Below are 27,545 nucleotides of genomic sequence, written 5' to 3' on the forward strand. Positions count from 1 at the left end.
CTTTTTTGTGTTGTATCTTCCAATTTGTTTTATTTTATGGCTCTGGTGTTAAGTATTGTATGTTATACACTTAAAAGAAAAAAGTACTGCATAAGTTGTGTCTTAGTTACGATTCACAGTATATGCATCTTCAAGCAAATATCCATGACGACCATGATCTAGTTGTGTCAATTCCTTTTTGTGACTTATCTTTGACCTTTTGTTTGCTAATTGTGATATTTCTTCTCTAACTCATAGTACATTTGGTGAATTTGAATTTCATGTTTTTTCTTGATATCGCTGAATTTCTTCCAGGGCTGCAGTCTGAGAAACACCCAGTACATTGTGGGGGCTGTCATTTTCACTGGGCATGAAACAAAGGTATTACATCTTAATTGAAGTTATATTAGCCTTTTCTCTACCCTTTCCTTTGTTCTGTTGTTCTCTTTTTGAGGGTGCATCATCGTACCTTTTATATAGGATTCTTGTCAAGAAGTTTCAAAGAAGTAGGTTAATGCCATCATCTACTCAGTAATGATGTTCTCTCGAACTATTGCTGCATTTGTAGTATAAAGTTACAGTATCAACCTTTTTTAAAATGATAATTTATTTTTTGGTTTCTGCATCTTTTTGCTTTGTGGCCTTTATTGCTTGGCTGTTCACTTTGGTTCTTATTCTCAGTTGCTTCTGCCAAATGAGTTTAACTACAGGTTATGATGAATTCTATGAAAATTCCTTCTAAGAGAAGCACTTTGGAGAAGAAACTTGACAAACTTATTATCGCCCTTTTTAGCACTCTCTTGTGCATGTGTCTCTTGGGAGCCATAGGCAGGTTTGATCAATTGCTATACCCATTCTTCCATGTTGGAACTTCTGTTATATTCTCCTCCATGCTGAAAATTTTGGATTTGCTTGAAATTTTGCAGCGGTATCTTTATAAATAAGAAGTATTATTATTTGCGCTTTGAAACTGGCAAAAATGCGGATCCACAGTCTGACCCGGACAATAGATTTGTGGTAATCATATATTTTCTGACTTGATTATCTTTCATTTGGTTGTGCAGTATTTATATTTCTGTCTCTAATTTCTCTTTTGCCGTCTGCTCAGGTTGCAGTTTTGACCATGTTCACCTTAATCACTTTGTATTCACCGATTATTCCAATCTCTCTCTATGTCTCCGTTGAGGTAGATTATGTCAGTTTCTTGTTTTTTATTTTGTGCTTTGCTGAATTTTTGTCTAATCTTCCATCTGCTTTGGTTTTCTTTTTCTGTTCTTCACTTTCAGATGATTAAATTTGTACAATCCAATAAATTCATCAATAACGACTTGCACATGTACCATGCTGAGAGTAATACCGCTGCTCAGGCTAGGACATCTAATTTGAATGAGGAACTTGGGCAGGTAAATGTTTAATGCTGTTATGAAGTGGTTGAAATTAATTTGTTTAGACAACCTCTATGTGCACTAAAATTAACAGTAGTTTTGCATAAGAAATAAACAACAGTATTTGCTTCAGTTTTCCCCTCAGCACTATTGAACGCAGTGTGTTACAAATGAGTTCTTGAGCCACTGACAACTACTTTATGGACAGGTGGAATACATATTCTCTGACAAAACTGGAACGCTTACGAGGAACTTGATGGAGTTTTTCAAGTGTTCAATCGGTGGAGAGATATATGGTACAGGTGTTAGTGAAATTGAGATAGGAACTGCTCAGCGAAATGGGCTGAAAGTTGAGGTAAATATATTCTTGGGCAAGATATGGCAGATTCATGGCTCTGTCTTGCATTGATCGAGAACTGTTACAGGTGAAATCATCAACAGAAGCACGAGAAAAAGGTTTCAATTTTAATGATGCTCGGCTGATGCGAGGTGCCTGGAGGAATGAACCTAATCCTGATTCATGCAGGGTAAATATTTGCTTATCATGTGTGGAAGAAAAGGGGAACATGAGTTCCATTTATAGTAATAATTGTTACATTTGAACAATCAAATATCATAGATTTGCTTTTTAAAAGATAAAGAAATAAAATAAAATTCTGTATTTATAATTTCTTGTTTTCTTAATTGAATCTTAAGTTTTTCTGCTTCTTACTTGTGAAGTTTGTGGTATCAAATTCACCCAAATCTTTAAGCAACACTAGATCAGTAGTGAAAATTTGTATTTATCGTCTTGCTTTCTTCTGTCATTTTTTTATGTTAATTATATCTGTGTAGACTTAAAACAAACAATAAAGTATACTTTTATAACATAAACCTTTTGGAGAGGCAGATCATGCAATTAAAAGTTCCTCCTTGCTACTTCTAGATGAAGTGGTTCCACAATTGTAATCTAAGGCTTCAATTTATAGTATAGCACTTTGTGGTTTGTACTTCCATTTCTTTCCAAACTCGTTGTCCATGTTTGACTTGATATATATGATCTGGTTTTGTTTGGGGAAAATGATTGTATAGTATCAAAATAGATAACATTACATTACGAGGGTTGAAGTGAGTCGGATGTAACTTCACCTATCATAATATATCATAGAACTTTATTCTTAGGAAAGCAAAATTTATTTTAAGATGATGGAAAAAGGAAAGGTATAATTTTATGAAGGGACTTGGGAGTTTAAACTTGTAGGTATCTTCTTCTGTGTAAATTTTCAGCTTCATATTGAGTTGTCCTTGTGCAGAAAGCTTTCACATGGGTACACTAAACTTACTTATCTAGCAACTACATTGCTAGTTTAATGAGGCCAAGGTTGTTTGTTCAGGAATTTTTCAAATGTCTTGCTATATGCCATACTGTTCTGCCTGAAGGTGAAGAAACCCCAGAAAAAATACGATATCAAGCAGCATCCCCAGATGAGTCTGCTTTGGTTGTAGCAGCAAAGAACTTTGGCTTCTTCTTTTACAAGTGCGTGTCTTTAGAATTTCTGTTACATTTGTGTTGTCTGCCTTAAGGCTCCCTTTTGTTGAAACTTCGTCTATGAAATAAATGTAGAAGGTTATACACCATTAGGTTGGAAGATTCAGCAATGAAGTTTTTTACATATCAAAGTAGTGAAAATAGTCCTTATCTGATGAGAGAACACTTGTCGTAAGGACGCTGTTGCAGTAATCTGGTTCCTCTTGTTATTTTATTATGGCATGTGTGAAGAGAATAGTGTTGATATATGTAAGTCATTAGCTGATTGGAGAGTACTTGTCATCTAAAAGCCTCTGTAGTATCCAGTTCCTGCTGTTATTTTCTTATTTAATTCAAGCTTGTTATGAAAGAATCATCACGAAACATTTGCAGTAAGGTGCCGTTCCTGGTGCCAGCTTCAGAGATGAGTTCTCCGGGAAGGGGCGGAGAGCGTTCCAATTGATGGATAGGCTAATACATTAGATAGTTTTTGTTTCTTTATGGTGGACAACTTCTGAGTCACATGCGTTATTTTTGTCAGCTATAAATGAACTTTGATTGTTTTTTTTTTGGTGAGTAATAGACCAACTTTAAGAAATAAAAGAAAAGTGAGTTGTCGATGGTTAGTGGAAGATATCTATCAAAAGGACATTGTGTTAGGACTAGAGTTCTTCTACTAAACATCTTCGAGGTGTCAGATTCTGCGAAGAGTTTAGTCACACTGCTTTGTGGAACTGTTATTGCTATCTTTTCTGTTATTAGCTGGGTCACTTTTAACCATGACTACAAAATTTTCTGCAGACGTACACCAACTATGATTTATGTGCGTGAGTCACATGTTGAAAAGATGGGGACGATTCAAGATTTTCCTTATGAGATTCTAAATGTTCTTGAATTCAACAGGTGTATACCCTAGCTTTTATATCAGTTCTGATTACCTGCATGATTGTAATGAGGTTGACCTTTATATATTTGTATTGTGCTTAGTACGAGAAAGCGCCAGTCTGTTGTTTGTCGCTATCCTGAAGGCAGATTGGTTCTCTACTGTAAGGTACGAACTTTATGTGTGATGATACATTCTAGGAGATTAATCTAGTAAGAATATTATCATAGAGTATACTTTTCTCAGGGTGCCGATAATGTAATTTATGAGAGGTTGCGTGACGGAGACAATGATTTGAAGAAAAGAACTAGGGAACACTTGGAGCAATTTGGGGCTGCTGGACTTCGGACACTTTGCTTGGCTTATAGAGATGTAACTGCTGATGAGTATGAAAAATGGAATGAGAAATTCATTCAAGCAAAATCTTCTCTTCGGGACCGTGAGAAGAAATTGGATGAGGTTAGCATAGTGTGATGTACTTCCCTTTTAAGTTTGTATCTTCTTTCCAGATGTACACCTTCTTAATTGTTCTGATTCTGCTTTCTTTCTGGAATTGACTTTTGCCTGTATTGTTTATCCATCTGTTTTGTAGTGTCATTTTAGTTTGAGTGCCGAAGTGCAATTATGTTCGTATGCATTTAAGTCCTAATTTCCTTCAGATTTGCTTATTCTAGCCATATTATGTTCATCATCTAACAATTTTTTTAATTAAAGAGAGCTGGTTTTCTTTTGTCAGTTTGTGATGCCAAATACACTGCTTCTGTATTGCTCTGTGTAGTCCTGCTTATTAAAAGCTTCTTGTTAGTCTTTCTAGACTCTTCATCCTAACAAAGAAGAAGAAAAAAATGTGATCATCCTGGAGACTGGCTAATGTAGCTATCACCTACATAAAATATGACTACTAAATGGTTTATTTTAAATTTTAAGCTCCTTTTCATATTGTCTCCATTCTTAAATCACAAATATAAATGGATGGAAGTAATATATTGGGTGATAATTATATAACCATAGTTGTGGTTACCCTCACAAATATGTGCTTAACTTGAAAATCTCAACTCCTGTTGTTGTTGATGTCAATGTTTTGTTGGTGGTCAAAAGAGTCTTAAGCATTTAGCATTTTACAGGTGGCAGAACTGATAGAAAAGGAACTTGTCTTGATTGGATCCACTGCCATAGAAGATAAGCTTCAAGAAGGTGTACCTGAGTGCATAGAAACTCTTTCAAGGGCTGGAATTAAGATTTGGGTGCTTACTGGTGACAAATTGGAAACAGCGATAAATATAGCTTATGGTTGGCAATTTTGTATTTATGATAGACAGTTCATCATTTTTTAAATCTTGATTCTACTTGCACCATCTTATCCTAGTTTCATTTGTATCTATTGCAGCATGCAAGTTGATCAATAACAGCATGAAACAATTTATCATTAGTTCTGAAACTGATGCAATCAGAGAAGTGGAAGATAGAGTGAGGACTACTTTTTAATGTTCATGTTTGTCAGTTTCAAAATATACACTGTTTAACAATTTGTTTTGTGTTCATCCGCAGGGTGATCTAGTGGAGCTTGCTCGTTTTATGAAAGAAACTGTGCAGAACGAGCTTAAAAGATGTTATGAGGAAGCGCAAGAGCATCTTCATTCTGTTTCTGGACCAAAATTAGCACTAGTAATTGATGGGAAGTGTTTGATGTATGCACTAGACCCGAGTCTTCGTGTAATGCTGTTGAATTTAAGCTTGAATTGCAGTGCAGTGGTTTGCTGCCGTGTTTCTCCTTTGCAGAAAGCGCAGGTGAGGTCATGTTGATGGTCTTTCTTTGAATGGTTAGAACAGTAGTATCTTGCCTTTGGTCATTCTATAACTGTCTTTCTGTTTGTTAAATAGACAACATCGCCTCAGTCCCAAGAAGTTGAATAGGTCATTTTTTTATTCCTATTGCAGAATCATCGGCCTTGGAATTGTCAAACTGACCTGTAGTATCTTCGAATTGAGCTTTTCATGCTTGGTTTATGAACATAAAGAGTCATCCATCTTTATCTCTGTTATTCCGTCATGCAACTCTAGACAGAGAACCAAAGTTTTTTTTGAGTCTATCTACTTATTTTAGGCTTCATCTTAGTTCCATTTTAATACTTCGATCTAGATGATATTTAGGACTTTCTTCCTCATGGAGTAGAGACCTATCTTTCATTTGTATGTTAAAATGTAATGTTATACCTTTTGTCCTCGAGAATCAGATAGGGGAAAAAAGTTTGACTATCTAGTTACATATCACATAAGATGATATTGTCTTGGGAATTATCAGTATATAAAGTAGTGTACTAGACTCCATCTACATAATTAGAAGCATTCAAGAATCACTAAGCAGTTCTTATTTCAATTTTCCAACTCTCATCTTGTTAACTGACTTAACCGTAATACTTATCCAAAGATGCGAAAGTTGAAAGAGTTTCGGTAGTTACACTTTCTGTCTCGTGTAAGAAAGAGAGTTTCTATATCACTTCTTAGTAAGGCTCATTATTCTCGGGATAACATATTTAAAAAAAAGGAAGAAGAGGTCGTCAATTTTAGATTTCTTATGTTCTGGGAAAAAAAATACTCAACCTCATAATCCTTAGATATTTAATGTTCTGAAATTTCTCTTTGGGGGTTCCCATCTCATGATATAAAGTTGGGGGTTTTCAGGTATCACTTTGGTATTTTCTAGTTTCAACAGTGTATTTCTTCAAGTTACTGATAAAACATTGTAATTTCTTTTGAAGTTAGGATGAGTTTCTTATTGCAAATCCTTTGATGATCAGGTTTTAGTGATTCTTGCACTTCTTTTCAGGTGACAAGCTTGGTTAAGAAGGGGGCAAACAGAATAACTCTCAGCATTGGTGATGGAGCTAATGATGTAAGTATGATTCAAGCTGCTCATGTTGGTGTTGGGATAAGTGGACAGGAGGGAATGCAAGCAGTGATGGCTAGTGATTTTGCAATAGCTCAGTTCCGATTTCTCGCTGATTTACTGCTTGTCCATGGACGCTGGTCATATCTGAGAATATGCAAGGTTTGCCTCTACTCTTTGTGCACAAAAAATGTATGATATCTTTTGGGGTAAGTACTGATCTAGATGTTTTTTTCATGCAGGTTGTCACATATTTTTATTACAAGAATCTTACATTTACCCTGACTCAGTTTTGGTTTACCTTCCGGACTGGATTCTCCGGTCAAAGGTTCTATGATGATTGGTTCCAGTCTCTCTATAATGTTATGTTCACAGCTCTTCCTGTTATTGTTCTTGGGCTTTTTGAGAAGGTATGTAATAATTGTATTTTGTTGCTGCGAAACAATGAATGATGGCAATTAAGTCGGCTTATTCTCTAATTGTTATGTTATTCTTGTTTTGGTCCGTTGCTGCATCTCTATTGTGTACTTAGGATGTCAGTGCTTCCCTCTCCAAGAAATATCCTGAGCTATACAAGGAAGGAATAAGAAATACTTTCTTCAGATGGAGAGTTGTCGTCATCTGGGCTTTCTTTGCAATATATCAATCATTGGTCTTGTATTATTTTGTAATTGATTCGAGTACAAAGGGCATGAATTCATCAGGGAAGATATTTGGCCTGTGGGATGTCAGTACAATGGCTTTCACTTGTGTTGTTGTAACTGTCAATTTGCGTCTGCTTATGATGTGTGACACAATTACAAGATGGCACCACATCACTGTTGGAGGGAGCATATTATTGTGGTTCATATTTGTCTTTATTTATTCGGGTATTTCCTTGCCAAAAGAACAGGTGAGTTTAGTCACTTATGTCCTGTATTCTTGAGAGTGTTCATATGCTAATATTTCTGATATTCCTCCTTACTGCAGAAGAATATCTATTTGGTCATCTATGCCTTAATGAGCACATTTTATTTCTATCTCGTTCTGCTCCTTGTACCTGTTGCTGCTCTTTTTGGTGACTTCATTTATCAGGGGTAAGTTTATTTTTTTTTTCAAGTTAATTTTCAAGTCCTCTGAACTAATATTATGATAGGCATACGTGTCAAAAAGAAAATGATTTTTTGTGTTTCAGTATTGTGGATTTAGCTGGACTGTGTTACTATATTGTCAAATCAATCTGAATTTCGTTTGAAGAAAATATTAGTCTACTGATAATAGAATTTGTTTGTGCATGAGAACACCCAACCCCATTTGTGGAACCATCCTGCCAGTTTGATTAAGCATGAACCAACATGCAGTTGAACCATTTGAAGCTGGCTCAGGCCACGCTCTGCCTTCCATTGATTAATGCAGATTTTGTTTTTCGGTTGGATTCATGCTGCTGGATAAACTTTTTATTGCTAGTTTCTTGGATCCAGTGTTTCCAAAGCTGAAAAGTTAAAAACAAAGGTGCTGAGGTCTATTGAGATTTTGAGCACCAACTGCAAATAAAGCATGAGCTTGATGAGAAAAAGGCACAAATAATAGAGAAAAAAGATATGATACTAAAGATACTAGAAATGCATGAAAACACGAATTGAAAAAGCTGTTGTTAAGTGCAAGAGTTATTATATTTTTTATTTTGAACAGGTAACGTTTTTGTGTATTAATAACAAACCACACAAAGGGTGTTATAGTCTCCCATAATTACATCCAGATGAGCAAAAAAATAAGCTCCTAGTCTTTAATCTTCTCGTAAGGGGTCGAGTATATCGTTAGCTGATTCGAACTGCTCCATTAAGCTATGTTTACACCAAAAAAAGAAAAGCCCTAAACATTTCAACTTTAGTTTCTGCATAATATGGCTTTGTCTTCAAAACAAACTTTGTTTCTTACTCCCCACACAGTCCACCAAATACAAGCTGGGACAACTTTCAATCTCTCTTTCTGATTGGAGGGATTGATATCACTATTCCAACATTTCAATACATCAGATACTCTTCTGGGCATAGTCCAGCTAATGCCCATCAAGTTAATGAAAATCTTCCACAACTGATCAGTCAAGCTGCAGTGAAGAAAGAGATGAGACATTGTCTCTGCTTCCTTATCACAGAGATAACACCTTGAGCAAAGAATGAAACCTCTCTTCTTGAGCGTATCTTGTGTGAGTACAACTTCTCCGGCTAGCAACCAAGAGAAGCATGCAACTTTGTGAGGGATCTTAACCCTCCAGATCATTTTCCAAGGCCAGGTCCCACTCTGATTGTTTGGGCTTGAGAGTACTCTGTATGTTGCTTTCACTGTAAACTTGCTCTCTTTATTCCTTAACCATATCAAGCAATCTGCTTCAGTTGATGTATCTTTGAACTGTTCTAAAGTTTTGAAGAATCTTGCTAGTCTGTTGATTTTTATCTTGTGCAGCCCTTTTCAGCACAAAACCATGGTGGCTGAGACCCCCACACTAGCATCTTAATGCTTGAACTGAAGCACTCCCTAAGCAAGAACCAGTGCAGATGCTAGGTACCTTGAGCAGTCGATTAAGAAATATAATGTGAATAAGATATCCCTCCTTAGAAGACTTACCGTTTAACTACTAGAGTAATGCTTTTTTTTTTTTGTGAGAAAGGTAGTGATCTTATAGAAAGTGAGAGCACAAAGGGTGTGCTGTTAGCCATGTTTATATTTCAAAAAGCAAAAAATATCCTTGTTCGTCTTGGTGTCTTAAGTCTTAACAGTGAAACCATATCATCTAAGAATTATTCACATAAAAAATGAAACTAAAGTAGAGAATTCAACTAAATTTATTAATGGGATTTGCTAGATCCTTTCAAACAACAGTGTATAGGGGCAGATCCACCCTTGTGGTACCGGGTTCATCTGAACTTAGTAATTTGAATTGAAGCCTAAATTTATTTGTAAAAATTCAATAAACTTATAAACAAATTGTGGATATGAACCCATAACTTCAAAATCATATCGGGTAAATGAGAAGAACCTTAAAGGTTGAACCAATAGGGTTCAAATCCTGGATCCACCTCTGCTTATGTTCCTCTCCTTCCATATATTCTATCAGATGCAAGCTGAAACCATCTTCCATCACTTTTTCTGCACAATCAAACTTCCAGAATAGATCCAGCATGTTAGTAGGTCTGCAGGTTTGTGGGATTTGTCTATGTTATACCTTTCATAATAGGGCAGAGTTGCCAAAGGATATCAACCTCGCTAACAATAGGATGCATATCATTCATGACAGGTTCACCATATAACTCTAGATTTAAGAGTTCACCAAGCATGACCTTAACAAAATCACAAGATTATCTAAAGAAAACATCACAGTTAAAAAATAAGGAAAAGAAAAAAATCTTTGTAATTCCGGTGATTTTCTCCTGTATTTAATACTCTTTAGAACCTCCAAAAGTCTGATAGAAACTTCCATTTTTGGTGTAAAGAAGGAAATATAGATGATGTAATTCAATTGATAGATTTCCTAGGATCCTTGTAATAAGTTTGAGTTTCCTAGGCTCATTGTTGATTATCTTTTTGGAGGTGGCCAGCATAGCCCTTAATGATGAGGAATACGAATTACCAATTTACAAAAACAAATAAATAAATAAATAAAAGAAAATCTTTGCCCATGTATGAGAAAATAGGGAAGGACTGTGTCAAAGTGCCAAGCCCAGCATGTGGCGCTAACTTGATAGTTCCAGGCTACTCTGGAGTTCATGGTTCAGTTCCCTGGTTGTATTCCGTGCAGTGCAACTGTGATCGAATGACCATAAGTTATGCATAGGTAAGAATGACAAATCGATTGGTCCACTGGAACTAGATTTCAAGAACTAAAGTATTAGTCCAAAAAGCATGTCCAAAGTTCATATGGAGCAAGGTTATGTGTTACTTCGTAAAAATTGTTTCTCTCATCTCTAATTTCTAACATCTTTTGGTTTAATTCACATTATCTATTGCATCTAGTTCTTGTAATTTCAATTCTACTCAATATCCTCCTGCTCCATGTCTTGGCCCTAAATAGCTCCTTTAGCTCCATTTGACCCTTGAATTGTACCTATATCAGAATAATCCATAACTTAAGCTACTTCCACAAACAAATCTTCGAACTACCCATTCATACATAGGAAATATACATAAAACATACATATAAAATTCAAGTCATCACTAGTAAGCAGACCTAGTGTTTCATCCTATGAAAGGAACCAAACAGAAATTCTTAAGATGTAGCATACTTGTAGAATACCATGCTATGCCCCAAGAATTAGTCTGTCCATCTATCCTGGCTAACCATGGTGGTTCAATCCTTTGAAGGGAACCACACAGAATTTCGTGGATAGATGTTTTTATGAGCTACCGAATCTGTTCTCACTGAAGAAACCCATAGTTAAAGGAACGAGGCATGAATTACATTGTTCGCATGGATGCAATTTTTCTATGTCATCTCATTCACAGTCATTATAGTTCCAATCAGTAGGATCTGCTTTATTCTTTGAATTAGGAACCGGCACAGAAATGTTGATTCCACAGGAAGCTTGGTACGACCAAAACATTTATAAACCAATTGTAAATTGATAGTCTTGATCTTGCCTAACATTAGTAGTTGCTTTTTCCAGGGTTCAAAGATGGTTTTTCCCTTATGATTATCAGATCGTTCAGGAAATTCATAGGCATGAGATTGACAGTAGGATGGGGTTACTAGCGATTGGAAATGATCTTACACCTGAAGAAGCAAGGAGTTACGCAATCAGACAACTGCCCGGCCAGAAATCAAAACACACTGGTTTTGCCTTTGATTCACCTGGTTACGAGTCATTTTTTGCATCTCAGGCTGGTGTCTCGATCCCCCAAAAGGCATGGGATGTAGCTAGGAGAGCAAGTATGAAACCACAGTCAAAGCTAGCTCGAGAAAACTAACTTCCAGATAGTACATATTTTCCTCCCTGAACAGTAATGTACTTTTTTGACCCAAAACAATTTAGCTTATAGGTAGAATTAGATATGTAATATCTTGTCATCTAGTTTTATTCTTTCACACACCTTACTGGCCCTTGTGATTTTTTGGAATATAGTCACAATTAGGTTTAGTGAGCTTGTAGTAAAATTAGTTTATAAAAGAATATGTACACTATCTGGAAGTAGAAGTAACTGAAATCTACTTATTGATAGATTGAATATTCCTAAGAAACATGCTTAATATATTACTCTTGTTGTAGTAGTAATACAGTGGTTGTGTTTGGATAATACCCCCCCCCCCCCCAAACCCACCCCTCTCTCTATGTGCCCTTGGTCGGAGGTAAAATTTGAACTCTATATGGATTTCAAATCGAAATTCTACCAGATCCCGTCTAATTACTTGTTTGAAACCTATTATTTGCACTATTGGTAATTTCTTAAACATATGCATAATCTAAGCCAAAGTTATGGGATTTGTAATCGTGTTTCAATTTTAGGTCCTTCATTCTTGCTCGACATGTTATGTAAGACCTTTAGAGTATGGAATCAATAAATAGAATGGCAAAACGAACTCTTGAATGCGTTTGGTAATTGTTTTTTGAAAATAGTCTCTAAACGCACTTTAATAATACTAGTGACCACATCCATTGACTGGTAATTGTTACAGTTAATCTTTTTGTGATAAAACTATATTATTACAAATACTAAATTATGCCAGTATATGTGTAAACATCTTCAGAAGAATTAAGAAATCGCTGATTAACAGTGCTTCAACTATATGGTTATGTAGAAATAGGTCAAGAAAGTAGTGTATAATTTGATGGATATACTTCTCATATATCAACCGTGGTGGAAGGGTGGATACCTTGAAATCACTTCTTGTTGTAATAGAAATAAAAGTTTTAGTATCAACAAAGATATGACCCTGAGCCTAACTCAAAAAGCTAGCTCAAGAGGAAAAGATTGTTCAGATCATTCTCCAACCGATATGAGACTTTTACTCAGTCTAGCACCACCTTTCAAGCTCAAGCCTAATTGATGCGTGGACTGAGAGCTCCAAAGATACAATACTTAAGTCTAACTCAATCCCAAAAGCTAACTCATGAGGAGAGGATTGCTGAAATCCATATAAGTAGACCACCAATTTATTCTCCAATCAACGTGAGACTACTGGCACGTTGACAAAGACCTTAAATGGGGATGTAGCTACGATACCATGTAAAGATATAACATCTGGATCTAACTCAACCCCAAAAATCAATGTAAGCCCACTCTACCATGAACCATATTGCTACATTAAGACTATCACCTTTAGAGGAAAGTATGACTATCGGATACATCTGATATTCAAATCTTTTAACTTATTTGGTTATGTGATTTGAAATCAATTATTTATGTTATATATATATATATATATATATATATATATATATAAATAAAAGAGAATCCTAGACCCGCCTATGTGGCGCCACCACAAACAAGGATTTCCCTTTAAAATTATCTATTACCCAAACTAGCCTTCCCCATTCATGAAAAGTTGCGACTTTATGAAAATTTGCAACTTTTATGAAAATTGTGACTTTATGAAAAGTTGAGACTTTTATAAAAAGTTGCGACCTTTAGGAAGAGTTATGACTTTTACGAAAAGTTGCGACTTTTATGAAAAATTGTGACTTTTATGTAAGGTTGTCACCTTTCCGAAGGGTTATGACTTTTTCAAAGAATTGTGACCTACAGTTTGTTTAGTATAAATAGAGGAATTTTCTGCCACTATTATTTGTATTTTTTTTCGTTATAGGGTAGTCGAATTCAAATACATTAATTATGTTTCTTGTGAAGTTTGTTTCATTCCTTACAGTTTTCTTCCTCTACTTTATGGAGATTAATCTTTACTGTAAGTCATAGTTATCCATGTAACTGTGGCAATTTCTTTTTACTATTTTGGAGACCTTTTTTAAACTCTGTGAAAAATTTCAGCAAGGATGATTAAAAAGTGATCTTCTCTTTCTTCCCTTCCTACAAGTTTCTTCCTTTAAACAAAGAAAATGATTTTAATCACAGTGTGACATTAATACTCTTGCACCTCTCAGTCCACAACTCACAAAACTACTGAAATTGTTCATTCATTATATTGGGTTCTTTATTAACAAAACATTTATTATTGTCATTATTATTTGTAGATCTTTTTCGATATAGGAGAGTTGAATCTAAATACATTAAATAAGCTTCTTAAGAAGTGGGTTTCATTTCTCAAAGTTTTCTTCCTCCTATCTAATGAAGCTTAATCTTTAACTGTAAGTTATAGTAATTCATGTATCTATTCCAATTTTTTTTTCTATTTTGGTGTCTTTTTTTTTTAACTTAGTTAAAAATTCTAGTGAGGATGATTGAAAATTTATCTTTCTTTTTGTCTCTTTCTATAGTTTTTTTCGTATATTTTTTTGAGAAAATTTCGCGTGGTTTGTGCTACTTTTGATAGCACATAACAATATATATGTGCTAACTAATACACAATCAATGCTGCAGTTTGTTAAAAGAACCAAACAGATTGCTCTCTTCTTTGCCACAATTAATATTGATTGCTCATTCTTAGGTACAAACATTTTATATGTCATTGCACCCTTCCTAGAAAATTAGTAAAGAGACAATTAGTTCACTTCTTTTATAGCAAGTGAACAAATTTTCATATTTCTTTGTCTCTTCTTTTTAAGCATAATAAGAGATCAAGTTTTCTTAAAACAAATAAATATCCAAAATACACTAAAACAAAAATATTTTTTATCGGCAATGAATATGCACGGTAATAAAGAGTGCTAGAGTTTTTACCTACATTAATTAATTGTCATTAAATTCAATATTGCTATGGACTTTTTCGAGGGACATTTATAATTGTCTCTAAAGAACATTTTTTCCGCAGTGATAACTCTTTCTTTTGATCAAGTTTTGGTTTATACTTTTTGATAAAGAAGTAATAACTCTTTCTTTTGGCTTCTTTCAATTAAATTTGTGAACTATAAACTTGGATAAAGTCCGATAGACTATTTTTTTAAAAAATATATTAAGAAATATGCATTTTTCTTCTTGATTGTTAGGAAAATAAGGTTGTTAGGAAAGTAAAGTTGTCTTTAGTATTATTTATAGAAATTTGTGAGTTCAAGCACTCAAAAAATTATGCTTCGAAATATTAATATGGTATGTGTAAAAAGTTTGGTTTAGAAAGAAGCCAAAGGTCCTCCATTTAATTTAGTGAAATATGTTCTTGTATGGACGTGATGTTCCACTTTATTTGGGAGTGTTGTTGTTTGAGGCTTTTTGGTCTCTTCTTTAATGTTTGATGTTGTTCACTTTAAGTTCTTTGAATTAGAAAGTTCCATTACTTCTGACCAACTATTTCCATAGAGATTTCTTATACTTTTTTCTTTTACTTAAAAAAAAAAACTCTATCACTCATAATTTTTGTATTAAAAAAATACATAGCACTTTAAGATTTTGGATTCCCTTAAGATAAAATGATCTCGACAATGTAGTGTATATATCAAAAATCTGAATATTACCGAATGATCATTGTGAGCTTAATAACATAATTCAATCACGTGTGAAGCATATGTAATTTAACTAATATATATATGGCACCACCACAAGCAAGGATTCTCTTTAAATTTATTTTACATTCAAAACTAGCCTTCCTCTTTCATGAAAAATTGTGACTTTTATGAAAATTTACAACTTTTATAAAAAAATATAACTTTTTTCATGAAAAGTTGTGACTTTATTGAAAAGTTGTGACTTTTACGAAATGGTGTGCCATTTGCAAAGGGTTGTAACTCTTCTAAAGAGTTGTAACCTTTTCGATAAGACACAATTATTACTTTTTTACGGTACCATTTTATGTCTATAAGTAGAGGACTAGATTGTGCATTCAGTGGGCTTGATTTTTTTTATTTTGTTTCATTCTAATGTTGCATATCCTGGTAAGGGTGGCAACGGAATCGGTTCTGTTCCATCCCGGTCCGTTACCAGTCCAGTCCCGTTCCGATTAGTCCCGGTATGGAACGGTAGAGACGAGGTTCGAGACAGGTAATGGGACGGCAACCGGAGTTTACCGGTTAGTCCCGGTTCGATAAATTGTTCTTGTCCCGGTTTTTTGAAATAATACTGTTGGGGCCCACCAACGGCTCTTTTCCCCTATTTACTCCAAATTACACCCCCTAACTTTTTATAATACCCCAAACTTAAAAAAAAATACATTTTAACCCTTTTGTTTACCTATAAATACCCCTTAACTTTCATTCTTTTAACTCACAAATTCACAAAATCATCTTCTATACTTCAACTCTCTATTCTCTACTTGTGCACTCTCTGATCTCTTAAAATTGTTGAGATCTCAATTTTGGTCTTTGAAAATTGGATTTGGAGCTTCAAAATTTAACTTTTTACTTTTCACTTTCGGCGGTCATACACGTCTATTTTTTTAAGTAGACGTTCGGTACATTCGTTCCGACTTACAATGTACATCTCATTTTTTTAATAATTATTTATTTATTTTGTGATTAATTATTTATTTGCATTACATTTTTCGTATTATATATAATTTACTTACCTTTAATATTTGAATATGAATTTCGGTAAAAATGTTGTTGAAAAAGGTAAAAAAAATTTAGTCGAGCGTGTTAAAAATATGACGAACCTTAGATCCCCCGATAATAAAAAAATTGGTAGTTCTTTTAGATCTAAAACTAAAAAATCAATTATAGTAAGAATGAATATGGAGGATTATACACATGTTAATGATACTTTTTTAATATTGATAAAAATTCTGGATTATATCTTTATCATGAACATTTAAAAAGAAAGTTTGGTAATTTTAATGAAGATTTGCCTCAAGATGATGAACATGATAATGATACTAATGATTATATTGATACACCTAATTTTGATGATGATGATGATGAAACTGAGCCACCTACGACTACTAGTACTCGTAGCCCAGTCTCACTCCTAGTTCCGCTCCCTTTTGTTGTCCTTCTCCCGTTCTCCCCGTACATCCTAGGCCTAATGTTGAACGTGCTAAAAAATCAGTTGTGTGAAAATTTATGATACAGATAAATATAAATCACAAGCTATTTGTAATAAATGTGAACATAGATTGAATCATAAAACTGTTGAAAAACAAGGTGGGATGAGACATTTGACTAATTATTTAATGTCATATTGTAAAAAATAAATTTTTGCATGCTAAAGCGGTAGCCGAATCTGAAAAGAATGGTACCCCCTCCTCCTGAAACTGTAGGAGTATGCGACTCTAACATGGTCCAAACACAATTAAATCCTTCTAATGTTTCTGGCTCTACCTATAGTTTACCATGGTCGTATAGTAAAGATCTTGAAGAATTAGCGGGTTTGTCATTTAGTTCTGCTGAAAATCCCAGATTTATATATTATATTCAAATTGTGTATAATCCACATTTTAAAGGTTTTACTAGAAATAAAATTAAAAAGGTTGTATTTGATTATCAAGCACAACATTTTCAATATCTTCGTTGTTTATTTTATTATGATAATTGTAAAATAATTATTTGACTGTTACTGCACAATGGATTGATGAAAATTGGAGTATGCAAAAAAGAATTTTAGGTTATAAGTGTTGTCAGATGTAAAAAAACTGGTTGTTATATAGCTCAAACAATTTTAAATATTTTAAAAAGATATGAAATTTGTGATAAAATAAGTAGTATCACCTTAGATAATGCTGCAAATGATACGGTGTTGTTCAAATGCTAAAACCTTCTCTTTGCCCTGTTTATGGTGATGATTATCATATTAGGTGCGCTGCACACATATATAATTTGATTGTTAGAGATGGTATACAAATATATGATAACGGTTGCACGAAAGTTGATAATGCATGTCATTTTATATTTCGGAAAAGGACCTAAAATACCCTTGAAGTATTGAAAATGGTACAAAATTACCATTCATCCACCTATTGGCTCCAAAATGCCCTTTTCATCCACCTATTGGCTCCAAATTATCATTGTCATCCACCTTTGAGTTCAAAATTGACTACTTATTTAATGATTTTAAATTTAAACTATTTAAATATTTTTTTAAATACTTGATGCTCAATTATTGGTTATATTTAATTTATTTGTATCATTTATAAACCAACCCACTACCCACTCAAACTAACTAAATCCCACCCAATTAATAATCCAACTATAATATCAAAATCGTCATAAACACTACTAAAACACAATGAACTTATAGATTCGTGAAAATGACATCCAAAATTATTTGAGTTCAAATCAAAGCCCCAATTAAATTTATGTTGAGCCGCTTATTTAGGACACTTTCAATAGGATTCTCTTTCAAGATTGAATTAGAAATTTATGATTAAATATAAAGAATTAATCTATCCCGAATTAATTCATGCACTTTTTAAAAATATACTTTTATAAATATTTATGATTTGTTTTAAAACCTTTAATATATTATTTTGAAAAAAAAGTTACTGATGAAGTAACATCACATAATTGAGACGTAAGAATAATTAAAATGAACATAGTCAAACTTTTAAATTTGTCGGTAACTTTTATTTAGACACTTGAATGTATGATAATTTACTTCTATAGATATTTTCGTCTCAAACTTTTAAAAATACTCGATTGGCAGTAGCTTTTCTGTTGTTGCATTAATAATTTGACGGGTTTATTAATTTGTTGGTTTTAATTAGTAATCTGTGGGTAGTGGATTGATTTATAAATTATACTAATAAGTTAAATTATAACAATAGTTGAGCGCCACATATTTAAAAAAATATTTAAATAGTTTAAATATAAAACCGTTAAATATGTGGTCAATTTTGAACCAAAAGGGTGATGACAAGTGTATTTTGGATCCAATAGGTGGGTAGGAAGGGTATTTTGGAACCAATAGGTGGATGAATGGTAATTTTGTACCATTTTCAATATTTTAAGGGTATTTTAGGCCCTTTGCCGTTTATATTTATATGTCAAATTAAGTCTAACCATAGAGATTTTCAAAATTGTTGTTTAAAATATAATCTTCCACCGAGAAAAATTTCAAAAATAGTGTCTACTAGATGGAATTCTTTATATGAAATGCTTGTAGTCTCTTACGAATGTAGAAAACTCTTACAAATGGTTTGAAATGCTCATAAATCAGATATGTCATATAGGCTCGATGATAGTGATTGACATGACATACATGAATTCATAGATTTCCTAAGAGTTTTTTTTTAACTACCAAAAGAATATCTGCACTTTATTATACATCCATTTGCACTATTGTAACGACCTGTTTAGTCGTTTGAGCAGTAGAGTTTATTTCTGGTAATAGCTGTCTAAGTCAACGGATCCCACGACGGACCGTCATGGGTACGACGGACCGTCGAGGGGGTCTCGTTCCAAAACACTTAGACCCTGGAAATTTGGGTACTGAGATCGACTCTCTGAACTTCACGACGGAATGGCAGGACGGATCGTCGTTTGCACGACGGACCGTCACAAATCTTTCCACAGAATTAACTCTCTGAACTTCGTGACGGGCCTGCAGTACGGACCGTCACAGTTATGACGGATCGTCATAAGCTGCGTAACCCTGACTGGGTCGGATTTTTGTTAAAAGTTTTTAAGGGGTGTTTTGGACTATTCCTGCTTATGATTATAAAGTTAGTGGTTTAATGTTAATAATTCAATTACTTGGGGGTTAAAGGAGATAACCTTGAAATAAATAGTGGGTTACTTTTACCATCTTTTATACTTGAATTATATGATAATTAGGGTAAAAAGAAAAAGAGAAAGAAAAGAAAAAGGGAGAACGAACGAGGGAAAGAAGAGAGAAACGAAGAGGAAAAGCAAAGGTTTTGGGGGATAGCTTGCTTGATCACGATCCTTCGGTGGAGGTAGGTTATAGTTTATGCTATTTCATAGTAAACTCTTAATAGCGAATGATATGTGTTGGGTAGTATTGTAAAGTCTTCTATATGCTTAATTGTGTGTTTGCATGATGTGATTATGTAATTGTAATGGATTGGAAAGATGAGGCTGTGAATCTTAAACCTTAAATCCACTTTGTTAATGATGATGCCTTGGTATAAAAGAAGGTTGATGAACTGGAAATTAATGAGATTAGGGGATCGGGTGTCACGTTCCGACACCAGGATAGTAGGGGATCGAAGTGTCACGTTCCGCCACCAGGATAGTAAGATGAATGAATATTGAGGGGATCGGAGTGTCACGTTCCGACACCAGGATAGTAAAGAGAATGAATCTTGAAATATGCTAATATACTCAGATTTAAAGAACCTGTTTCCCAAATGAGTATGGTGTGGAGGCTTGAGTCCTCATAGATGTGCTTGGTGTGGTGGCCAATGGTTATGGTACTTGTTGTTGTCACCTGTTAAGTATTTGATTGGTTTTATGTTATTATTCGATATATATTGCTTTCTATTTTGAGTTGGCCGATGATACCTACTCAGTACTTGCGCCTTGTACTGACCCCTACTTGTAATTTTCTTCTTTGTTATTTGTGGAATGCAGCAAACGTGCCATCGACTTCAACTCGTCCCCAACTCTAGCCAGTCTTCATCGCGTCAGATTTCAGAGTGAGCGATTGTTCCTAGCTCGGACTGGATTCTCTCTCATTCAGGTCTTGATGTCCTTGAAGTTCGGACATGGACCATCTGTTTACTTAATTTAGCTTCTTAGACACTCTTAGATTTAGTAATTTGAGGATAGAATGTTCTTGTGGTGATGACTTTCAGATTTTGGGAATAATAAGTATTAAATTTTAGAAGTTATTTATTGGTTATAGCAATGAGTTTAAAGTCTTCCGCATTATTTTCTGTTTATTATGGTTGAAATGTTGGGGTTTAGATTGGTTGGTTCGCTCACATAGGAGGGTAAGTGTGGGTGCCACTCGCGGCTGACAACTATTTTACCTGATATTTGTATGATTTCTTCTAAATTTTATAAATTTAAAAATAAATCAGTATATGAACAAACTATTAACAAAATGATTGAAAAATTTTAAAAATATTTTATTCCTATACTTTAAATTTATTTAACCGCTTGTTTGTTAAACCCTCATTACAAAGATGTAGGTGCATCTAAGGCAGTTGTTAAAATATATTTTAACTTGGATATTGATAGTGAAAAGGATAAAATACCCAGTTTTCAAAAAGGTAAAGACAGTATAAAAACTGAAGCTAGAAAATTGTATGACTTATATAATTCTAATATAATTATATCAAGTGATCAAAAACCTGAAAGTTCTAGGAATAGACTTAATGAAGATAATATTGATGATTATTTAGATTCTTATCTTGAACTTCATCACAATAATAGAAATGATTTTGATGCATATCTTAATCAAAATACAGAACCTACTGACGATGTTCTAGCATGGTGGAGAAATCGCGGCAAAGAATTTCCAAAACTTCAACCGATGGCTCGAGATGTATTAGCTTTTCAAGCATCTTCAGTAGCTTCGGAAGACTTTTTTAGTGCAACAATGTTTCAAATTGGAGAGCATAGGCATTCACTAGCAGCAGATAGCTTGGAGATATTAGTATTGTTTAGAGATCGGATTAATACTGAGAGAAGAAATTTGGGTCGCGAACCACTACCGATCAAATTTAAAATGACGATGAAATAATGCAAAACTATAGTGACGATGACATTAAAGCAATGGAGGATTTATCTGTTTAACCAATTCCCGATCATGTTACTAGAGAAATGTTAAATGATTTAAGAAAATATCTCTATAGTAGCACCGACTATTACATTTAAATATTTAATTGTCTATTAGTATGAGTATGATAATTCGAGAACTAATTCAAAGAGAATCCTTCCTAGAAGGTGGCTGTGTAGATTACAACTTTTAATACTCTACTAATATTTTTGTAGATCAAATTATACTATCAAATTAATATTAATAAAACTCTAGACTATTTGCCTTATTTTTTTTATTATTGTCTTATATTTAATTTTTATTATTGTGACATTTACATTTTTATAGTTTTTAAAGTTTGAAATTAACTTTTATAACCTCAAAGTTTGAATTTTAAATTTTTGAACTTTTAAAGTTTGAAATTTAAATTTTCAAACTTTTAAAGTTTAAAATTTTAAACAAGAAATATAAAAATTTAAATTTATATTCAAAGTTTCAAATTAATATTTAAATTATATATTTACAATTTGAAAGTTTGAATTTTACAAACTTTTAAACTTTAAAGTCTTACAAACTTTCAAACTTTGAAGTTTAAAAAGTATAAATGATTAACTTTAAAAGTTTGAAAATATAATCTTTTAACTTTAAAACGATATAAGCTTTAACATTGACATGATTTTAATATTTTTTTTTAAAATTTAATCCCGTCCAATCTCGAAATTCGATCCGATCCGATCCAATTTCGTACTGATTCCCTAGCGGACTGGAATGGGTACATGTATATTTGATCGGAACTATTTCGGGTGGTGGTTTCCGGTTCCGTGTCAATTCTGGTTAATATCGTTCCGGCAGTCTCGATTTCGGTCCCGCTGCCATCCTTATATCCTGGTATGTTTTTTACAATCATTAGTTTATGCTTATTTTATAAGTTGTCATTTTTGAGTATATGTTTTAAACATTATTGTTTATGTTTATACAAAGTTATTGTTATAGTTGTTACTACAAATTAAATAACATATGTCAATTGAATATTCAAGCAATTTTTCTCTACTGAAATTGTTGAAGGTACATTAAAAAAAAGCCCTTTCAAATCTCAAGTTTCTTCATCAAGAACGTTATTGCTTTACATACAAGGATGCGATTTTGTGTTCTTCAGAAATTCTATGAGAGTTAATAATTTTGCATGCCCATATTTTTTTGTTTTCATATTGTTATTTGTTATACTAAATTTTATCATTGGGTATTATGAATATTTTAAGAATTGAAATGTTAGTCAATTTTTTAAGGTATCTTATTTTAAAACAATAGAAACTTTACTAGTTAGAATGATTTGTTATCATCAATGAATATCCATAATTTACTCCCTTTAATGTATGTTTTTCCTCGCTGTTTTGTTGTCTCCTTACAATTGTATGTATATAATTTGAATATGATAAAAATTTTCGTCCTTTTAATGTTTTTCCTTTTATTCGGCTCTTTTAAATATTTTTGTTGTAAGTTATAATTATTTTCGTCAAGCTTAATTTGAAGAATATGAAATAAAACCTACTCTAAATAAAATTAATATCTTATAATCTACAAAAGAAATGTCTATTAACATAGATTTGTTATCCTTCATGTACCAAGTCATTGTTGAGCGTTTGAATTATCTATGTTAGACTCTTTTTCAAATTTTTAATGTTCGAAAATATTTCTTTGATATGAGTGTAGAATCAAACATTTTGATCTATTTGTATTTTCATAATGCAGCAATCATACGTAAATATTCTTGAAAAAGTCATAAAGTTTCATTGATGAAGCATCCAAAGGGCCTTCTGCAGTTAATTTAAGAATGAATTCTTTAAGGGTCAACAATATAATTTTGTTGTTGTTCCAAATTTATAATTCTCCTTCTATAAGTTTTCATTGTTTAGATTAATAATAGAAAAAACTACAAAATATGCCAAACATTAATATACATTTAAAATAAATAGCTACAATTCTTTTTTTTTTTATAATTTTTTTTAATGTTATATGAATATAATAACACAATTACTAGCAAAGTTAATTATATATAAAAATAATTAGAAAAGTTATTAATATTAAATAGGAAAGTTATTATTTTATGTCTAGGCATGTTTATGTGATTGGTTCCCCATGTTTATCCTCACTAATACTTTCTCTTTCATCAATCTTCCTATATCACAAAATTTATGTATTTTTCTCCCAAATTTCTTTCAAATTAAGACCTTTTTGATGATGTTAGGAACAATTTTTGTAATTTGAATTCATCAGATATCACTTGATTGATTATCTCCTCCTTTTTATGAAGATCATATTTGTATACATATATGTTGCATCTATTTTTATAGGATTTTGATTGACTTGTTTCTACATTACAATGACTAGTTATAAAAAAAAGTAGAACAAGAAGTTCATGAACAAAAAGAGATTGAGGTTTGTGTAATTACCAAATTTGTGTATAGTAGAATAGTTATGTACATAGTAATACTAACACAAGTTGAAATGCTAATTTCTAAATACAAGTATATTTGGATACATAAGTAATCTATCGAATTTTAAAGGTTAATTAGGCAATACAAGTATAATTATATACATTAATACTATTTTTTTATAAACAAATACATGAGTCAACACCAAGCCTCAAGTATTATAAGAAAAAATAGACCAAAAAGATATTGATGTTTATTGATTTTTTTCATTTTTTTATATAACCAAATACTTGCACACATTCTATTATTTTCCATTTTTTTTGTTTCTGTATTGTCAAATATATTCATCTTTATTTAACAATAATGTATTCATATGTATACTATATTAGTGTATTCATTTTTTGTGTAACAACAATGTATTCATTTTTCAAACTATCGTGTTCATATGCTAAATTGTTATACTTTATCTTGTTTAATATATTAATACATTAAGTTTTTACAAATACTTGTATTCTTGATATATTAATACTTTAAATTTTATAAATAAAGATACTAATTTGAATTCATATAATTACTACAGTTTCCTTATTTAGTTCATTTTAATTAAAACTGTATAAATGTGTAAATAGAAAAATAAAAAACATATACAATAATATAGCTAGAAAAAGAGTTAAACTGTAGTTATTTTTTTTTATAAATAACATACTTATATCTATTGAACTTTAATAACCCTATAAATATAGTCATTTTTGTAAGTTGCTCTAAATAATAACGAAAAGTAGTGAACATTTGATTGACTTCAGACAAGTAGATTGTCTCTAAAAAAATTATTTATGTTGTTGCAGTGTACATTTTTTGATAGTCTTAATTTATTTATAACTCATATTTATTATAAAAAAAATTCACACATATATATTTACACAAGGAGTCATTTTAACCAAAAATTTTTTATAACATTCTATATTTTTCATATACAACAAAATATAAAATGTGATGTTTAGTCGCTACATAAAAACATAAGTCAATTTTAACAAGACAACAACTATATCATATAACATATAAAACGATAAATTATGTAAAAGATAAAAACAGTTAGATATAAAAATATTTTTAATCATTAATTATATATTTACAATTCTCAAAATATGTGATAATATCAAATCATTTAATTTCTCTAGAAATGTTCTAAAAACCTATAACAATTACTTTTTTTCCCTTATAAAAGCGATTATTTGAAATGTTGTTCAAAAAATTAAAAAAATAACTTATGCCCTCATAAAATATGAGTAAATTACCTAGTTATTTAATAAATTAGGTCAAAATTATTAAGTTTGAATGAACCAACTCTCTAATGTAACCCTGGTTAGAGAGGGTGATTAGGCATAAAAGTTCCATAATTTTATTCCTCACAATCGAATCGATAATAATTGGTTCAAAAGGCATAGAATATTTGGGTCTAAAAGACCACCTTTATATCACATGTTCGTTATTCTTACTTTTAAAACCCTCGAATTTTATTTAATTAGTTGTTGGATAGTGCTAAAAGTTGTCATGTACGAATCACCAAAAGAGAATTAAGATTTCTTAGTATATGATGATTTGCTACCATAATAAAAGCAAATTTGAAATTTGAATTTTTATTTTAGAGTATGATATTCTATCGTAGTGACTAAAACTTTATCAAGTTCAAAATATATTATTATCTATATTTCAAAATTAATTTTGAATATATAAATACAAAATGTGAATCAAAATAATGTTATTTGGTTTAAACCGTCTTTTACACATTAGATTCGCTCCTGAACACAGAATGACTATCCTACATTGATTTCCCATTAAATTAATAAATGCATAATATTATTTACACAAAATGTCTATCACTTATTTTTTGTTAATTAATATCTCTCTATCTCCTTATTTCTAATTAATTTTAAATATATAAATATAAGCTGTGAGCCAAAATACTATATTTTGAATTAGACCATTTTTTACGTATTAGATTCGCTCCTGAACATAGAATGACTCTCCTACACTGATCTTACATCAAATTAATCAAATTAATGAATGCATAATATGTATTCGCATAAAATGTCTATCACTTACTCTTTGTTAATTAATATATATCTCTCCTTGTTTAATCACTTGATCATGATAGTTACTTAATATGATTTGACATAAATATATGATGTTGGTAAATTACAATAAAATATTTCTAAATTAATATTCGATAAAATAATAATCTCTATAAGATAATATTTTACTTCAATCTCGACTTGTGTCAATAGAAATAATTTATTAATTTCGATAAGGTAATATATTTTTAGAAGATTCTTATATAAATATACGGTCTTATTTATATAATAAATTAATAATTCTTCAAAATTATAAATATGTATAAGACAATTCAGTGAACTGTGATTTTATTGTTTTTGTTTTTGTTAAATTTTATATCTAATTGAAGTTTATGGCTAACTTTTCTTAAAGTTTTCTTTTCGAACTGCATTATAAAGTTGCGAAAAGTTCGAGATGTGATAAGTGTTTTCTTGTACGTAACTGATTTCAAATGTATTGTATTATCTTCAACTTCATCACAAACATTAATTTTTCCCATGATATCGACAATTTCTTCTGAACTCTGGATTTCTGAATATGAATTTGAAAACACTTTTTAATTAATTGATTTATCATTTAAATAATACCTCTATAAAATAATAATATTTTACGATTCTACCTATATTAATTTAGTGAGGTTTTAATGTAATTCCAAATCTAACTATGCCTTTAAACTTGAAACTGAAGCAATTAAAAGAATTTGATTCTCCGACAAAATTTTTAAAGTGTTTTTGTTGGGGGTTATTCGTGCTAGATAAGCCATGGCATTAGGACTTAAGTATTTGTTTTTTCAAATGGAATAATATAATAAGAATGTGTGCAATAACATTCCATAATCCATGGAATCCTATGTTCCAATAATCCATGTATTCCTATTTAATACAACTCAATCTACATTTATTATACAAGTCAAATTACTTTATAATGACGTTATTTATCTGAACATATCGACATGTCATAACTGTTATAACGACATGTTATTATATAGATCATATATATCAACAATAAAAAAAGATTTCAAAAAAGAAAATTTGACGTTATATTATAAAATATTATTATATAAAAAAGACTGTTATCAAGAGATTTGACAATTTATTTGATGACGTACAACGCTATTTTACTCATGTTTAAGTATATATTTAAATATATTTTCAATTTTAAAAGAGTGAGCATGTATATAAAGAAATTTAATTTACTACCTACAACAAAGAGTGGTTTCAAGTGAGTCAACCTCTAGCACAATAGAAAGTAGTATTTTTAACACCAAAACTTACTAAGCACAATAAAAATAAGTTATATAGATGTTATATAGAAGATTGAAATGCAAGAATAAGGAATCCTAATAATGAGGGTATAAAAACAAATGTAAGAATATTATATATAGAAGCTTGTCTTAAGTTAAAGAAATTCAACAAACTCTTCTAATTATTATTTTTACTTGAATTGCGGTCCAGGCACCATTTCAATAATCATTAGTAAATCAAAATAACTAAAGAAGTCCAATGGTTCAAAATGGAACCGTAGCCAATAAGCCAATCACAAAATTATCTTATTGGTATTTGATTATGAGATTATTAATGGTTAGTGAAAAGATTAAAATCTTATAGTAATAGTTTATCAATCCGGGGATGAATCACTCAATTTTCTTATTGGATAAACTATTAACACGTTAAGAATTATCAAAATT

At 31.7% G+C, this 27,545-nt stretch overlaps 1 protein-coding gene across 1 annotated transcript in view; it reads left to right on the forward strand.

Annotated features, from left to right (window-relative positions):
- Positions 1 to 11,887, forward strand: part of LOC101243809 (phospholipid-transporting ATPase 3-like) — a 28,094-nt gene extending 16,207 nt beyond the window's left edge. The window contains exons 9-27 of the mRNA XM_004228317.5: positions 295 to 360; positions 690 to 811; positions 906 to 996; positions 1,088 to 1,165; positions 1,266 to 1,382; positions 1,573 to 1,719; positions 1,790 to 1,891; positions 2,738 to 2,880; positions 3,673 to 3,774; positions 3,859 to 3,922; positions 4,001 to 4,213; positions 4,879 to 5,044; positions 5,142 to 5,221; positions 5,303 to 5,542; positions 6,582 to 6,803; positions 6,884 to 7,051; positions 7,174 to 7,533; positions 7,611 to 7,717; positions 11,282 to 11,887. Of these exons, the coding sequence (XP_004228365.2) occupies positions 295 to 360; positions 690 to 811; positions 906 to 996; positions 1,088 to 1,165; positions 1,266 to 1,382; positions 1,573 to 1,719; positions 1,790 to 1,891; positions 2,738 to 2,880; positions 3,673 to 3,774; positions 3,859 to 3,922; positions 4,001 to 4,213; positions 4,879 to 5,044; positions 5,142 to 5,221; positions 5,303 to 5,542; positions 6,582 to 6,803; positions 6,884 to 7,051; positions 7,174 to 7,533; positions 7,611 to 7,717; positions 11,282 to 11,582 (2,889 nt within the window). The 3' untranslated portion in view covers positions 11,583 to 11,887. The remainder of the gene's footprint in view (positions 1 to 294; positions 361 to 689; positions 812 to 905; positions 997 to 1,087; positions 1,166 to 1,265; positions 1,383 to 1,572; positions 1,720 to 1,789; positions 1,892 to 2,737; positions 2,881 to 3,672; positions 3,775 to 3,858; positions 3,923 to 4,000; positions 4,214 to 4,878; positions 5,045 to 5,141; positions 5,222 to 5,302; positions 5,543 to 6,581; positions 6,804 to 6,883; positions 7,052 to 7,173; positions 7,534 to 7,610; positions 7,718 to 11,281) is intronic.
- Positions 11,888 to 27,545: the final 15,658 nt, after the last annotated feature.

This window comes from Solanum lycopersicum, chromosome 1, assembly GCF_036512215.1.
Source record: "Solanum lycopersicum chromosome 1, SLM_r2.1".
Classification (NCBI taxonomy): domain Eukaryota; kingdom Viridiplantae; phylum Streptophyta; class Magnoliopsida; order Solanales; family Solanaceae; genus Solanum; species Solanum lycopersicum.